Source organism: Nannospalax galili, unplaced genomic scaffold (genome assembly GCF_000622305.1).
Source record: "Nannospalax galili isolate Female #2095 unplaced genomic scaffold, S.galili_v1.0 scaffold405, whole genome shotgun sequence".
In the NCBI taxonomy this organism is placed as follows: Eukaryota; Metazoa; Chordata; class Mammalia; order Rodentia; family Spalacidae; genus Nannospalax; species Nannospalax galili.
Window position 1 is genome coordinate 3,342,443 of NW_008354532.1, and position 18,160 is coordinate 3,360,602.

General features: G+C 38.1%; 1 protein-coding gene across 3 annotated transcripts in view; it reads right to left on the minus strand.

The window, feature by feature from the left end:
* Cds1 (CDP-diacylglycerol synthase 1) overlaps positions 1-18,160 on the minus strand; it is a 116,221-nt gene that overhangs the window by 16,175 nt on the left and 81,886 nt on the right. For 2 of the 3 annotated variants that reach the window (XM_029555323.1, XM_029555322.1), the window contains exon 6: positions 5,038-5,096. In XM_029555323.1, coding sequence (XP_029411183.1) covers positions 5,038-5,096 — 59 coding nt within the window. Of the gene's footprint in view, positions 1-1,339; positions 1,428-2,774; positions 2,858-5,037; positions 5,097-18,160 lie in introns of all 3 variants that reach the window. The other variant, XM_017802852.2, reaches the window with a different exon arrangement.

Genomic DNA, 18,160 nt, shown 5'->3' on the forward strand with positions numbered 1-18,160 from the left:
ATCAACCAGCTAGCAGAAAGTTTCCTGAAAAATCTGGTAAGAATTCTGCCATACAGATAAAACAGATGGACCTTCTGTGATGATCCAGCGCCTATACTGAATGCCGTCAAATGGACTCAAATTCCAAGTATCGGCTGATTATTTCAGAGAGCTTATCAAATCAAGTTGGCGCGTATCAGATCATGAGTTAATTGTTCAGTCTCCTGGGTATATAATACAACTAAGCTAATCTAATAAAATCACTTGAAAGCTACTTTCAAAATTAGTCACTAAGGTTTTTATGGCTTTGACAATAGTTTCTCTGAAGGCTTGCTAAGTCTGCAGCTTGGCCCATGCCAGCCTTGCGAACATGCAGACTTATTTTTCTGCTGCAGCAGCTTTGGAAACATTGCAAAGATCCATACCTAGACTGACAGCAGCCTGCAGCCTTAGTCTGATGCTGTGTAGACTCAAAAAGGGAGAGCTGATGGAGGTGCTCTGAAGGGCAGGCTCTCTGCACACTCCTCCAGGAGCACCACGCTACCTCTCATCACTGAACAACAGAAGGCCAATTCACAGTGGAACAGTGACCTGCAGATCCTCCATAACTGCTTTTGTCTCATGTCAAGACTACTATTGAAGACTCTGCCCAAAATGAAAACTGTCACTCACTTGAAACTCCAATATGAAAAACTTAGAAAAAATAAAAAACAAGAACTCAATTCTAGTTAAAAAAAAAAAAGGTTTGATTTTCATGAAGAACTGGTTTCCTTCTTCCCCAAAATGAGATATGTATAACTTAATTCCTTTCTTTGTCTCCATATAAAGAACCAAATCTATGACAAACAACAGTCATTCATGGGTATTTTCTTCTCTTGTCTGAACCTTTCATTACTGCATTATAACAGTATTTTATTGTAGGCCCCTAAAATATTTTTAATGAAGCTGGGTGTCTTACAAGTGGAAGAGAATAAATATATAAAGATGGTTTAAATGGCTCTTTTAGAGAGCTTGGCAAAGGTAGAATCGCAGAGGATTGGTAGGGTCAAGGCAAGGCTTGCTCCTGGTATTGTTCAGAAAGGAGTTAAAGACAGCAATGGCCAGGGGAGGAAAACAAAACAGAGGAAATGGACTCCAGCCCCTACTGAGGACCCAACAGAATACCCAATAGCAAACTCAGATGGGACAGTGGGAAACACTGCACACTAGGCCCTGCATTACAGCAAGCTCCTTAGTGCAACTAAGGAAAATTAAGGCACCTTGGAAATGAAAAAAATGTGCAATATTTTTAGTTAGAAACATTTCCCAGTGGGTCATCTTTAAGCTTATGGAAATGGCTTGCTTGAATATTTTCCATTACCTTAATTAAAGGAGTTCTTCCAAAAAAAAATCCAAAAAGGTAAGCAGTTATGTCATTGCAGATAACACTTGATATTGGAACAAGGAACCTTAAAAAAAAGCAAGAGGAAAGTATGGATGCGTTATAACATTCATATAGCTTATAACGCATAGTGAACCAACGTAATAAGACCACACTGTGGCCTAGACCACAGCCCAATACATGGCAAAAGATCAGTGGAATAAAGACTGAACGAACTGCTCACTTAGCAACTGAGCAGAACAGATCTATTCATAAACGGACACACTAAGAAGATTGCTAAGGAAAATATCAATTTCCAGTTACAAGCATTTGAATTTTAGTTTTATGAGGAACAACATACAAAGAGAAAAAAACATTTCTTTTAAGGAAAGCAGCCTTTTAAAATGGAAAACAAGTCACTTCTACAGACAGAGAACAATGTGATAAATTTATACCAAACTCTTAACACAAATTCTCTTTCAGGAAAAATTATTAATTTTGATTCTTTCTGTCTTAGCCTATGATCGTGTTAAACCTTGATAATTTTATAGAACCTACTTATATAAGTAATGTTCCTCCTTTGAGTAAATGGTTTTATATGGCATCCAAGCCCAAAATAAATGATTCTAAGTGTTATATAAACACATGCACATTTTAATAAGTTATCAAGAGAGTAAAATAAATCTTAACAAAACTCAATAATTAAGAGATGTTAAGCCAGGCATGGTGGCGCGCGCCTTTAATCCCAGCACTCAAGAGGCAGAGGCAGGCAGATCTCTGTGAGTTCAAGGCCAGCCTGATCTACACAGTGAGTTCCAGGCCAGCTGGGGCTACAGGGAGACCCTGTCTCAAAAAAAAAAGCCAAAAAAAAAAATGAAAAAAAAAACCCAACAAAAACCAAGATGTTAGTTAATGAGTTTAAAATGAATGTGGAGGAAGACCAGTCTCTTTACATATATGAATGTACATATAACCTTAAGCCTTTTCTCCATTCCAACTAATTTCTAATTATTACGTCGTATAACTTTTAATGAACAAAAATGCTTTCTGAATCTTCATGTCACGTCTATGGAGCTAGTAGCTGTGCATGTGCAAGTCTGGAAGCTACTCCTGTGTAGAAGCAAAGCAGAACCTGTCCGATACCACTTGGAGAAAAGGTATTTCTCTAACCTGTCTGCTCAAAAGCCAGTTCTCATAAAATGTAACTGGGGCTTTAAGAGGGCTTTCCTCATTTGATTTAGAACTTTAAGAAAGGTTCCCAATTATTAATAAAGCATTTGTGTCCAGCTGTTAAACAGTAAGTAAAACTCAGTAATTTATATGGTATACAACAAACAGTACATTTTCGTAGAAATCCAAAAGGCAATGCCCACTGTTAGAGGGTTTTAAAAGGCTAGACATAAAAATATAATGCAGCATAATTCTGTTCCCTTACCATATCATGCCTTCAAAGAGATTTTGGATGACAAGATGTGACTGAGTAACGATTATCAGTAAAGTGACATGAGTCCATGCGAACTGTTAATAGCCCAACAACACAAAAGTTAGCGAATACAGCTCATCAGTACAGCCAAGGAAGCAAAAGCAATTCTGAAACACAAATTTTCTGCCATGACTTCTGATCAAAATTGTAATAAGGTCACACAAAAGAAGTGAAGTTAGTAAATTATACTTATCACATCGCCTACTAGAACTTTGAAATAATAAAAACATTTAGCAAAGCAATTGCAAATTATACACACACATAATGCTAATACCAGTGAGTACACTACTAAATTAAAAAACACAGAAAAATAAAGCAGTCTTGGATCACTCAGTTTAGATGATACTGACGTTTACAGTGTTGGTCCGGTGTCTGGAAAGAGGAGTCAGTCTCTGGCTGCTCCTAGAGTTAGCATGCTAGAACTGTTTTCCTTTCTAAGTTTATTCTGGCAACCTTTCTCCATAAAGAGATATTTCTAACTTTGAATGATTCAAACTCACAGGATTCAACTGCCCTTAAATTCCATCCTTTCATGCCTGAAGTTGATCTTCCCAAGTCTACTCAGAGCCTTTCTATTTCAAATTTTCAAAGCCCTCTGCTATTTCCCTCATTCAGCCTGAAAAATGGCTATTTTAGTGACTTTTAGTACAAATAGCTATGGGTAGAATGTGAACCAAAAGAGGTGATAATTTCATGAGATGGTATGATAATTTTAATTGGCACTTATGAAATGACTTTTCACATAGTTCATATTTTTTTAGTCTTAACAAACTTACTCCCCGTTTCATCAAACAATTTTTTTCAACTTTTAAAAATTTTTATTTTTTAATTTTTTATTGTATGCATATATTGCCTGCATGTAGGTAAGTGCACCTGTGTCATGCAATGCCCGTGGAGGTCAGAAGAGGCTGTCAGATCCCCTGGGACTGGAGTTACAGACAGTTGTTAGCTGCCATGTGGGTGCTAGGATTTGAACGCAGGTCTTCTGCAAGAACAACCAGTGTTCTTAACTGTTGAGCCAGCTCTCCAGCCCCTAAACAATATTTTTTATTTTACCCTTTTATATATATATAAAAGAATCAAATATTTTACACTACCTGCTTTAAAATGTCTTTTTTTCCAATAGCAACATTTATAGAGTTGCCCCTCTGTATGTATCAACTCCTACATAGATTCGGGAATCAAATACTCATGGATCAAAAATATTTGGGGGAAAATGTGTGTCCTGGACTTGTACAGACTTTTTTCTTCTAATTATTCCCTAAGCAACACAGCATAACTATTTACATAGCATTTGCATTACACTGAGTATCAAAAGTAAACCAAAACAATTTAAAGCCCACAGGAGGCTCTACGTAGGCTTTATGGAAGTAAGCCATTTTGTAGAGCTCCTCAAGCATCCATGAACTTTGATATTCATGGTAGTCCTAGAACCAAGTTCCTAAGGACAACAAGGAAGGGCTTTTTTTCCACAGGCAAGTTGACTATTTCTAATTCATCTTGAATATTTTTAGATTTCACTAAGATTTTTTACTCTAGGATCCCCTGATATTGAAAATGTAAGAAATGCTATAAATTCTCAGCAATAATAATTAATAGAATGTTTTCCTGAAGAAAAACAGCTCAAATAGGAAGTATAATTAAAACCTAAAATAAGCTTTATTAATACATGAATTCACAGTATAATACTACATCATACTTTAAACTGATAATTAGTTACATTTTAAGGAAATAAGTTTACCATGTAAACTAATAAATTTTATGAAACAGACTACTTTATTCACAGGAAATAGCTAATATGACTAATATGGCTAATAATAACAACCAAGAAAACACATACTTTGCCTCCTATGCCCATGCCGACAGCAAGTGGTCAAAGTTAACTGCCACAAAATCACATGCTGAATGCTTCCTAGGCTGGCCAGGAGATGATTAAAACTACAAATTATTCTATGTACTTAGGAAACTCAAATATGTCATTTAATTTTTTATCATTGAAAATATTTAGAAAAAAGTTTTCAGGAACATTTTAAGAACTGTTACAACATTTTAAATCCTCAAAAACTTTCCAACTTCAACATTTTGTAATTAAAAGTCATCAAGAATTGAAAAATTCTTCATGGTCAGGTGAGACATTAACTAGCTGATTAGATGATTATCTCTTCACTGCAGGAAACAGATGAGAGTGGCTACAGAAAAATGTAATAATACACACCATATAAAACTGCAGGCGATAATGCTTCTTCACCAAGCTCAGTACAAACATGCAGAAACCTGTTCAAGAACAACAATAAAAAAATGTGCTTGCTGTGGAATTTTGTATCAAGTATAAGATACCCAGAACCAAAAAAAAAAAAAAAAAACCAATTTCCCACAATCCATCTAAGCATATTTTAGTCAGTACTCAAACACTGTCTCTACTATCTTATAGTAAGCATTTTAAGTAAATTTCTAAAGGGAAACCATTTTGAATTTTTTTCTTTCTTTTTTTTTTTGGCCTGAATTCACTATGAAAAACAGGCTGGCCTCAAACTCACAGAGATCTGCCTGCCTCTGCCTCCCAAGGGCTGGGATTAGGCATGCACCACCATGCCTGGCTTCATTTTGAAATTTCTACAGTGCCTAATATAGTCCATGGCACAAATTCAATCAATGCCACCTATGTTAATTAAGCAAATTAGTCCCTTGCTAATATGTGTCATGGAAAATATCTTTCAGTTGAATAAAATTTATTTGCTGCATCAGTTTATCAAGAGTCGGCTAGTAGCTCAATGCAGAGTGCTTGCCTAGCACGTATGGGCCTACGTTTCATCCTTAGTACAGCAAATCCTACTACACAAAATTTCAATTTATCAAGAGTATGCCCAGAATGTTTTCATTCTCTACATAGTATGAAAACTAGTAACTATTATGTCAGCTAACATCTCCAAATCATTAGGTTCCTAGTCTTATCTAAGCATTTTCCATGTATTATCTCAATCCCTCCAATAACCCTATTATATATCCAGTATCATCATCTCCATTTTACAAATGAAGAAAAAAACAAATTTTGTTAATTCACTGAGGATCATAGGACTAGAGAGTAATATTCAGATAAATCCTCCTGGTGCTCATGTCATTAGTTCCACAGAAACCCATAGGAGCACAATTCACATGAAGAGTAACTTGAAATTTTCAGATTAGTATTATAATTACAGTAAAATATGTTTTAAAAATAATTTCCTGATTTTCTACCTTTTGAATCTATGTCTGTATCACATATACTTATTATAAGAAGATTTGCTGCATATAAATTGTTGTTCAATGCAGTAACTTTCCCTAATCACATGCTAAAACAACAGGCAAGATAAAGCACTTTTTACCCCGTACACCAGTAAACTTATAAAGATGTGACATTTTTTAACATAAATTGTATAATACTGAAAATGTCCACAACAAGTGAGAATTGAGTCTCAGACAGAAACTGAATCTCTATGCCAACCGAGCTATACCACATGAAATAAATACTAGCCTTTTCTAGCTGTACTCTATTTCCCAAGGCAATTTCACCCACGAGAGTAACCAAGGGTGCTGCTTTCATCCTCAGAGCAGAGAAACAAGCAGCAGCTCTTTCTGGCTATTTTTCATGACTGGTCTTAAATATCCAGGTGCAAAGAGAATGGTGAAGGAAGAGCAGCTCACTGATCACGGCTCCTACCTCCTTCATTTACAGAATAATCTTGATAATTGGACAGCAAAGCAATAGGGAAACAATCTTTTAGTGGAAACATAGTGAAGCTACTGTAACATTTGAGAGGGGGAGGATCTAGATGTGGGGAGGGGGCACTAAGAACACAGAGCTCATGTCAAGTGTATAAAAGGTTCCTTTTAAATTACTGCTTCTAAAAAAAGTTATAGAACTAATTTCTTATTGTGGGGGCCAGTTTTAATTGTCAACTTGATACAATTTAGAATAACCTGGGACGACCATCTTAATGAAGGATTGCCTAGATCAGGTTGGCCTGTGGGCAGGTCATAATAGGAAGACTCACCCACTGTGGGCAGCACCATTCCCTAGATTTGAGTCCTGGACTATGACGTTAAGTATAGAGAGGGGGCTGAGCATAAGTGGGCATACATGCATTTCTTTTTTTTCTGCTCTTGACTGTGGAAGTGACTAGTTGCTTAAGTTTCTGCCTTGACTTCCTGATGGACTATACCTTGGAATTATGAACTAAAATAAGCCTTTCTTCTCTATGTTGCTTTTGTTAGGGTATTACATCACAGCAACAGAAATGAAACTAAACCACCTTCCACAGCAGGTAGATTAATCACAGCTCAAGTAAAATGGAATTTCCCTGTCATTTTGCACACTGGTCTATGATTGAAGCTGCAGGTCCACTGGACTTGGTTCAAAGGCTAATGAAGACTGGGCAGAGAGGCAGATGTTGCTAGAACCTTTCTGTCCAAACAGATCCCTTGGTTCTCCCAGTACAGCCTTGGGAACTTCTTGGTATCATTAGCTATGAACTATCACCTCACAAACACGACTTCAAAATCTATTGTTTTCCTTTTCTTGAAATTATACAGTACCATGCACCCTGAAATGCTTCAAATAAAATTACCAGCAGAATTATTTGATATTTTCCTAACAAACATTTTACCTAGAATAGTCTTGGCAGTTCATTTTTACTTGGTCTCATTTCATCCACAGGATATGACTACTTGAATGCTAAGTACATTAAGAGCATCACTTCTCTGATTTCAGGAGAGAAAGCACAACAAGTTTTCATAGTTTATCTAAAATTAAGTGCTATTTTTAAAAATAAACACTCTTTCCAGGAGTGATGGTGCACACCTTTAATCTCAGCACGTAGGAGGCAGAAGCAGGAGGATCTATGAGAGTTCAAGGCCACTCAGGTCCACAGAGCCAGTTTCAGGGCAGTCAGGGAGGGCTACATAGTGAAACCTTGTGTGAAAAAAAAAAAATCCAAAAAACCCCACCCCCCCACCCCTAAAAAAACCCAGAAAATAAAAAAGAAAACAAAAATACTCTTTCTAAAAATGAAACATATGAAAATATTATCATTCACTAGTGCATGGCTATGTGAATACTTATGTTTATAAGCCACACGTGGTGGCACAAACTTTTAGTTCCAGTACTCTGAAAGCAGAAGCAGGCAGATCTCTGTGAGATGGAGGCCAATCTGGTCTAGCAAGTTTCAGGCCAGCTAGACCTACAGGGAGACCCTGGCTCAAAAACAAAACATAACAAAACACCCCATGGAACTGAGTATATATTATTTTAATATATATTTGGATCCACAGTTGTATCTTTTCCTTAACTAGCAAAGGATATACATATAGCCATGTTTTCAATGAAAATCATGGGCTTTATTACAATACTACAAATCAGAGCATTCATTGCCAAGGCTTCCTAACAGCAGCTTTCAGTCTCTCGTTGTAGTTCTGTATAGCTGAGCTGGCTGCACGATCCCTGAGCACAACACTGTGCCTGGAGGTGCTGATACAGAGATGAGCATGCTGCATATAGTCCCACTATTCAGGGAGAAGGAACTAGTTACAAACAGACAAAAAGACGTGTCTACCACAAAGAACAAAAGCAAATGAAATGGCTAAGGGGGTCAGTAGTACAGGAAGAGGACATTGAAAGGTCATCGAATGTGTGTCCTCTCAATAAGTATCTCTGCCATAAGAAATTTATCTTTTTAAATAATAAATGTGCTTAATGATGTGTGGGTTAAAGGTTGTTTCACATAGCCTTCTGAAATAGAAATGATAAATATTTACATGTTTAGTCAATGAACTCAAAGGAATACTTGACAGTCATTAAGAAGCAGGCCAAAAATCTGGGTCAGTCAGATTTAAAGTCAAAGAAAATGTATACTTCACTTAAGCCACAAATGCAATAGTCATTTATTTACATATATATTTCTTGGTTTGAAATAAGTACTTAATAAGTACCTTAAAGGAAGAATTTCACATATAAAAATATTTTTATTGTTATATTAGTCTAATGTTCTAGATATTTTATCAGTTTATCCTATTTAAAAAGATATGATTATTAGCCGGACGTGATGGCGCATGCCTTTAATCCCAGCACTCGGAAGGCAGAGGCAGGCGGATCTCTGTGAGTTCAAGGCCAGCCTGGTCTACATAGTGAGTTCCAGGACAGCTGGGGCTACAGGAAGACCCTGTCTCAAAAAAATCAAAAAAGGAAAAGATATGATTATTGTTAAATAAAATAATCAACCTCTTAATTTTTTTTTTAAAAAGGAAAGGTCCAAAAGATGCAAACTTCAGAAAAATGAATGAAGAATTTAAGAAATTGTTGAGCACTAACGATGTACTAGATGTAAGACACAAGAAAAGAAAGAAAACAGAAAGCTAGACACTGGCATTAAAAACTCATAATCTAGTTGAAAAGACAGGAGAGGAAATAAAATAAAGCTACTTTTAAAATTTACTATTAGTGATTGTAAACACATGGGAGTCCTCAACTCTAAAACAGCCATGAAGAAGGACCCAGGTTTGAACACTGGAACTTAACTCATCCTTAACTTGGTTATGCTTTCATTACATCTGCCAAAAACATCAAAACTCTAGAACTTGAGAGGCATACTGCATGATGCATACTGACACCCTAGAATACAAATAAGTTGATTACAAAAAGTTTACAATCTTTCTGCCTCCTCTTCCACAATGGTCCCTGAGACGGTGGGTGAAGTTTAATAAAGGAGTCCTGTCCAAGGACCAGCATTCAGAAGACTTGAGCCAGGGAGGAGGTGCATGACCATATGGAAACAGAGTCCTACAAGCTCCAGGAACCTGCACATATGACTCTATGGCAATGGTATCAGCATGCACAAGTCTCATGCAAACTCAGGCAGACAAAAGCCCAGCATAGAACTGGGAAAATGAACAGCAGACCCCAATTTTATCTGAAGAAATATTGGCAACCAATTGCTGCTAGGTGAAGGAGAGCTGATCTTCCTAAAACAAGGGACTCTAGATAGGCTGACTAGACCTTAGTGCATGGACTTGCAATGGAAAACATCTGGGGACAGTGACTTGACAAAGTGGGCTTTAATAAGGATGACATAATATATGGGCTCCAGTGGGGGGGGGGCTATGGGAGGGTGCTGGTGGGGATGGGTGTATAAAAATGATTAAAATTGAGATGTTCTGAAAAAAAAAGATTGAGATGTTCTGTATGAAATACAAAAAATTTCAATAAAAACAAAAAGTTTAAGTGCATATATAATATGGAAATTGCTATATAAACCAGCCATATTAGTAGAGCTTTAAAAAAGACAAATTTTTGGTGGTGTTGGGAATGGAACTCAGGGCCTGACACATGCCAGGCAAGCACTATGCTACTGACTCCAAAACCCAGCAGCCTCCAACAAGTTTTCTATTCATCTGAATGGCGAATTAAAGATGTAGAACACTAGTACGTGTACAGATTTTAGGAGTCTTTCATTCAAAGTGGTCCCAGAGATATACTCCTTTATGAAATTTTGTGTGACATCTTTCTAAAGATTTAATCAATATCCTCTGATATAAAAGGTACTCAATGTTTAGGGAAAGAAAATCTTACACATTAATTTTACCTATAGCGTAACTTTATGTATCTATTGATTTCCTGAGCTCAAAACATTATATTCAAGTCACAATATCTCCTAAAGGGCTATTTTCCCTTGTTTTTAAAAAATTTATCAGTTTTAATTGTGTGTGTGTGTGTGTGTGTGTGTGTGTGTGCGTGCAGAGAGAGAGAGAGAAAGGGAGGGAGGGGGAAAGGGAGAGGGAGAGGGAGAGGGAGAGAGAAAGGGAGAGGGAGAATGAATTTGTGTGTGCATGCAGGGTCCAAGGAAGCCAGAGGTATTGGATTTCCCTAAATTGGAGTTACGTGATGGAGATGCTGAGAACTGTACTCAGGTCCTCTAGGAGAGCAGAACATGTTCTTAATCACTGAGCTATATCTACAACCCTCAAGGATTATTTTTAAGACTTATTTTATTTTTTAACAAAAAGGGCAGGGCATAGTGGCACATGCCTTTAGTCCCAGCATTTGGGAGGCAGAGGCCCATGGATCTCTGTGAGTTCTAGGCCCGCCCGGTCTACATAGTGCGTTCCAGGCCAGCTGGGGCTGCAGAGAGACCCTGTCTCAAAAAGACAGAAAAAGTTATTTTTTAAAATTTTGCGTGTGTGTGTGTGTGTATGTACCCACAGAGACCAGAAGAGGGTATTAGATCTCTTTGAGCTGGAAATAGGTGGTGGTGAGCTGCCCAACATTGGTGGCGAGAACCAAATGCAGGTCCTCTACAAGAACAGTACTTGTTCTTAACCGCTAAGCCATCTCTCCAGTCACTTAAGGATTTTCTTAAGTGCTAAATTTAGAATTATTATCTTTGATCATATTATTTAAAAAATCTAAATACTGGCTCATAAATACATTACAACTTAAAATAAGAAAAGAAAAATGCAAAATACATGAATGTAACAAAACAAACATACATTTTATATGTTTAAGTTTAAAAGAATGAAGATTGTGCTGCACTGAACTAAAATAACTTTGCTATAAAAATTATTTACATGTCTTTATGAAGTCAGAAGCATGCTCAACCTTAACTCCCTTCCTACCCTTTGGCATAGCCAATAAGCCCCAGTTTGCACAGTCAGTAATAAGATACAAATAAGGCTTGATTGTCTCTTTTTCACAACCAATTCCAATAGAACAAATTCCAATAGAACAAAACACATTTAAGATATATGCACACAACTTTACCAATTCCTTCAATATTTCATAAGCACGGTCTCCACTGATTTTATTAAAAAATAAGTTATTATGAATATCTGGCTAACCCCTCTGATCAATGCATATACATGCAATTAAGATGCTCTTCAAGTAACACTGAATGCTCATGCCTAATTTGGGGCCCCACCAAAAAAAAAATTACCAAAGGACACCAATCAAATATCCTTAAAGATTTTAAAGAAACTGAAATTGTCACGTGTAAATGAAAGTAAAAAAATTACTATTTACTAAACATAATACTCATGCGACTGTAGTTGGTTAAAGAACCGTCAAGGTCATGATCTTTAGGGTCAAACACCACAAACTCCTTTGCGCATCATTGCAAAACATGCCATCACATGATTGTTCTAGTTTCTAAAGAGCACAAATCCAAATTACCAAGCCAGAAAGTTCTTTTTATATAAATCTAGTCTCTAGAGAAAATCTTTGCACTGTTACTTTCCGTCTCAGTGATTTTGCTTTCTTTGTTATCAGTCAAATTCACTTTATGACAAAATTATCTAAATGTCAGAGTGACTTCCAGGACTGAGTCAATGAGTCATCTTGTATGACAGGAAGAAATTTATTTAATTCCATGACCTTTGATGAGGGGGGTCAGACCCAGAGATACCTATATGTTATTTCATGTTATTTCTGCTAAGACATATACTTTCCAAAGTCCTCTGATCACTGCAGTAAAGCCAACATAGAGCCTTTGGAATAAAGGTTTCCACAATATAATATGTACAGTTTGGATATACGAATTTAGAACACTTTGTGTTTCTTCACACCTGCTATAAAGCCCAACTCCATTTGCTAGGCCCATACTATTGTTAACCACTTATGGACTCATGTCAAGACACCAAACAGAACAGTGATGCTAAGGAGACATCACTCAAAGCACTGAGTATGTAAACATACATTCTCAACCTTCTAATCATTCATAAAACAGACAGGTACTGGGAACCCAAATGCAAGACTAAGAGCCCTAGAAATTAACTAAACATCAGATGCATAGTGAGAAACATAGTTAGTGCTTATAATCTAATAGGGCCATATTTTGGCCATACTAAAATGGGAAATTTCTTCATTTGACCCTGTAGCCCCCAGCTTACTCTAAGGCTACACCTTGAGAGTATTTCTGTAGGATTGTAATAATGTCCACCTCTTTGTATGACATGAGAGTTTCACATAAATACTATATTGGTGGAAACTAGGAAAAATGTAAAAAGGAAATGCTAATTTTTACTACTGTATGTGTGTATACAAAGATCTCAAAAAAAAAAGTACACTTTAAGACACTAACCAGGGATACAAAACATTTTTTCATAGCCTGTGAGTTCTAGGATGAGCTCACAGAGTTTTTTTAAGTTGATAATCCCCTGTATACTAAATGCAAGCCTTCAGGCTTCAGGCCCTCACTCTGTTTACTAAGAAGCACAGCAAGAGCTTTCTAGTTGGTTTCCCTGCTAATAGCCTTGAACCCAATTTTTCACTTATTCAGAGACTGCTTCTATTTTCTCTTAGTATGACATCCTCCATGGCTTCCCAGGGATAAAGCCAAACCCTTGCCATGACATGCAAAGCTTCCCAAGATGCTTTCCAGTCCTGGATGACCACTACTAGCCCAGAACATGCAATCATCATCCACATTTGTTCCTGGCTCAGCAGGATGGTCCCTCCCCCTGGAATGAATGAGCTTTCCTACTCTCCACTGGCAGAGGTCCACTTATTCCTCACTTTTCATGACACCCACCATCTCTTCCCCAAGGCTTCTGGGGTGTTCTCAGCCCTTTTCAGAGCAAGGCCCTCTTCCCCTTCTTCAAGCTCCTGGTGATCCCTGTTCATATTTCAGTAGTGAATTAGGAGAATCAAATGGCCCAGGTTCAACACCTGGGATGATATTTTATCTGCTCTGTTTCTCCTTATACTCTCAATACCGCCATACTCAGGACGAAGCACTGGGAAGGAGTTAACTGCTGACAAAATGATTCAGATGACTTTCTTTTCTTTTTAATTTTTATGTATCTATTTATATTTATTTTATGTGTATGAGTGTTTTGCTTGCATGTATGTAAGTGCACATGTATGTATTTAAGTGCAAAGCCCACAGAGGCCGAAAAAGGGCATCATATCCCCTGAAACTGGAGTTATGGATGGTTATTAGCCACCATGTCGGTACCGGGAATAGAACTTGGGCCTCTGGAGGAGTAGCCAGTGCTCTTAGCCACCGAGCCATCTTTCTAGCCCCCTTGGATGACTTTCAAAATGAGTTCTGTGTGACCCAATGAGCCTAAAGCAGCTAGTGATAAAACACGTTTATGGCAGAAATCAGTGCGTCAAAAGAAAAAAACAGTGATTTTACTTTATAAAAGAGCCTAAAACTTTAATGCATAAAACAATCACTGAAAAAGAGTCGGGAGGCGATTATAAAATGGATAAGCGGAAACAACAGGAAAATAGACTTCACTGTCCGTCCCCAACTCAACAGAGAAGTAAAGTATGAGTTAGCACAGACAACAGAGGAGAAGACTGAGGAAAGAGCAGTCTTAGATATGCTGACATTGCCCACTGAGTATTGCTATATAGCAAATGCAGATAAGGAAAAGTTGAGATAGACTTTGATGTGTTGATATAAAACCACTCTTAGATGGAAAAAACAGGTTACAAAGTAATCTGCTCTCATTGTGTAAGAAAATGGGTGAGAGAGGATAGAAACACAAGCTTGAATATTCTGGAAATAAAATAACTGCAGTAAATCTCTGGAGACAGGAAGTAAAGCTCTAAGGCAGCAAGATGATGTCACCGAATATGCCTTTTTCTCTGAGTATTTACTATGGACATGCATTTTTTAGAAAAAAAAAAACCTATCTTTAACAAAACTATTTTGGGATCTTGGTATGACTGCCATTCAGAAGGCCTCCCCATGGAGAGATTCAGTCCCACAGAGTGGCACTGGTGAGGCCCTGGTCAGCAGCTGGCACAGGTATTCCTAGATGGCTCAGGCAGGCACTCAGCTTTTAGGCTCTGCATTAGAAACACTGGATAGTCCTGCTGACCCACAGGACTGAGAACCTGATGGCCTGTGTTGAAACGAAAACCTGCAATCCTGGTAAGGTTTTTCTGTTTTTGAGCATGTAGATTCATTTCTATGCAGCCCTGACATTCCACTAAAGCGATATTGAAAAAAATGAAGAACCAACAAGAACAAAGATAACTGCAAAGGAAAGAGCCTGCACAATTCGGGGCTGGAGAGAGGGCTCAGCAGTTAAGAGCACTGACTGCTCTTGCAGAGGACCCGGCTTCGATTCCCAGCACCCACATGGCGGCTAACAAACTCTCCTTTACTCCAGTTCCAGGGGAATCCGAAGCCCTCCTCTGACCTCCGCGGCACTGCACGACACGAGTGCACTCACATACATGCAGGCAACATACTCATACATGTAAAATAAAAATAATAAATAAAATATTTTTTAAAAGCCTGCAAAATTCAAAAGTAGAAGACATGGGCAACTTCTAGCAATACTGAAAAATGAGATGTGACTAAAGCTGCTTCTCAAAGAAGCAGAAGAAAAAGCCCCGTGGAAGGCAGGATGAAGCCCAGGCTTCTGAACTGGAGCATCAAGTTACTATCTAGCAGTAGACACAAAGCTCCAGTAAATGCAAGCAGTTAAGACAGACTAACGATACTTCTGCAAGTGTATGAACACAAACATTCCCCTTCTGTGCACCATTTCACAGGAAAGTACTAGAGGCCCTGCTTCTGTAAAGGACAAGTGACTCACAAAAAAATAGGAGACTCAGAACAGAAGTAAATCATGAAAGATACTGGGTGGCAGGCCTCTGAGCAGCCAGTCCAAAGGGTCAGGAGCCCAGAGACCTGCAGTGAAAAAGGGAAATGATACTCAGTCTGGTTTGTGTGATATCTGAAAACAAAACAATTACCAACACACACGAGCTAGGAAAAATCAAAGAGCTCTAATCTGAAACTTACCCATCCAAAGGGGATGGTATTAGGGCAGCTTATTTAGTAGAAGAAAAACAAAATGTAAATGAATGGAAATTGCAGATATTCGACTTTATAGGAAGAGATAATTTAGGTACCTAAAGGTGCAGTGATGCACGCGCTGAATTCCAACACTCAGAAGGCAGAGGCAGGCGGATCTCTGTGTGTTCAAGGCCAGCCTGGCCTACATAGTGAGTTCCAAGCCAAGTTACAGGGAGACCCTGTCTCAAGAAGACCAAAAAAAAAAAACAAACCCACAAAACTATAACCAATTGACTAAATAACCCCTCAGTATGGAGAAGTCACAAGTTTTAACAAAAAGTCAATATCGAAATAAATAATGCCAAAACAAATTAAGACAATGCCCAAAATAAATTTAAGGATAAGTATATGACTTACAAACACAGAAAATTCCTGAGAGAAGTTGGGGCAGGGATGTTGTTTAGATTACAAGTCTCTGGAAACTGGTTTTTAAAGCTAAAATATAACACAAATGATTTATATTTTCATCAGTCATTATTATTACTAAATTAGAGTAATAATTACATAAAATAAAGTAAAATTGTCAGGTTGAATGACAGAAGACAGGCTAGAGATGTAGCACTTGCCTCGCAAGTACAAGACCCTCAATTTGATCCTCACTGAAAAAACACAAACCAAACCAAACCAATGAACAAACCGAAGGAGAACCAGAATCCACTGCACATCTTTCTCTTGCTAATTTTACTAAAACTAAAAATGTCAGGAAAGGAATACTGGCAGCTTATAAACTAGGAAGGGAGTCTAGTCTCTCCTGGGGACAGAATCAACCTCAGAATCTACTTTCATTCAATAAACCAATCTTGTTGGTTTGATAAGTGAGAGAAAATACTAAAAATTTTCTCCAAGAAACAATGCTGCGGATGCTCTTTGATAGAGACGGTCACATATTTCGCCCTAGAACCTTTTCAGCTGCTGTCAGTCACCAGAATCTCTTTATGACTGCACTCAGCGAAGCGGAATAGAATGCAAAACAGACCAACAATCTCCAACCACACACTTTCCTTTGCCCTTAAAAGAACAAGAGTAGGGGCTGGAGAGATGGCTCAGAAGTTAAGAGCACTGACTGCTCTTGCAGAGGACCTGGGTTCAATTCCCAGCACCCACATGGCAGCCATGAACCGTCCTTAACTCCAGTTCCAGGGGAATCTGCAGCCCTCTTCTGACCTCCACAGCACTGCAGAACATGGGTGCACTTTTGTATCATTTTCCAAAGAGTAAAATATACCTAAGATGCCGGGCATGGTGGTACACGTCTTTAATCCCAGCACTCGGGAGGCAGAAGCAGGCGGATCCCTGTGAGTTCAAGGCCAGCCTGGTCTACATAGTGAGTTCCAGGACAGCTGGGGCTACAGGGAGACCCTGTCTCAAAAAGACCAAAAAAAAAAAACAAAGAACAAGAGTATTTCAATACCTGCTTCTAAGAATTTACCTTCTGTAAAACCTGATACAAAATGAGGAAAATTATTTGGAAAAAGTCCTCTATTCTCTGAAAATTAACATCATTTCAGATTGTATGTAATTCACATTCTCGTCTGCTAATACCAGAAGGTTTAGGAAATGAAAGGACCTTACGGAAGTACAGAAAAGAACTCCGTGGCAAGAGGTCATGGCTTTGGTGAGGAACTGTGGCAGCTGATCACTGCTTGGGGAGGGAGAGTTGATTTTCTTTAAGGGAGTGATGCTACTAGAAAAGCTGAACAGGCCCTAGTGGATGAACTCACACCAAGGGATATCTGGGTACACAAACTTGACATTATAGGCCTCAACATATATGACAGAAGCAGGTGGATCCCTGTGAGTTCAAGGCCAGCCTGGTCTACATAGTGAGTTCATCCAGTGTGTGGGGATGCAGATAGCGAAGGGGGGCTAAATATGATTAAGATATATTGTATAAAGTCCACAAAAATTCAATAAAAATATATTTTGGAAAATTTTTTGTAATTTATTTTTTATTTTATTTATACACTATGTATGTGTTTTGTCTACACATCTGTAAACACACCCATTCATGAAACACCTGTGGAGGCCAGAAGAGGGCATTGGCTCACCTGGAACTGTTGTTAACAGAAGGCTGTTAGCTGCTATGTAGGTGCTGGGAACTGAACCCAGGTCTTCTGCAAGAGTAGCCAGTGCTCTTAACTGCTAAGCCATCCCTTTAGCCACCTCTACCCCTCACTTCTTTTGAGACAGTCTCTCTATGTAGCTCTGGCTGGCCTCAAACTGACAGATATCCACCTGCCTCTGCCTCCTGAGTGCTGGGATTAAAGGTGTACACCACAACACCCAGAGAACTTTGTTAATTCTAACTCTACCTAAGCATCTGATTTGCAATATAAAATAAAAAAAAGATGGTCTAGCATACTGCAAATAAAGTTGCTTATATAATACACCATGTTCAGAAGACTAACTACCCAATTAATTCTGTAAGAAAGCTCTATTTCCCAGGGACAGAAATAGGTGTATATTTCAGAAAGTTTTGTAAATTTTATTTAA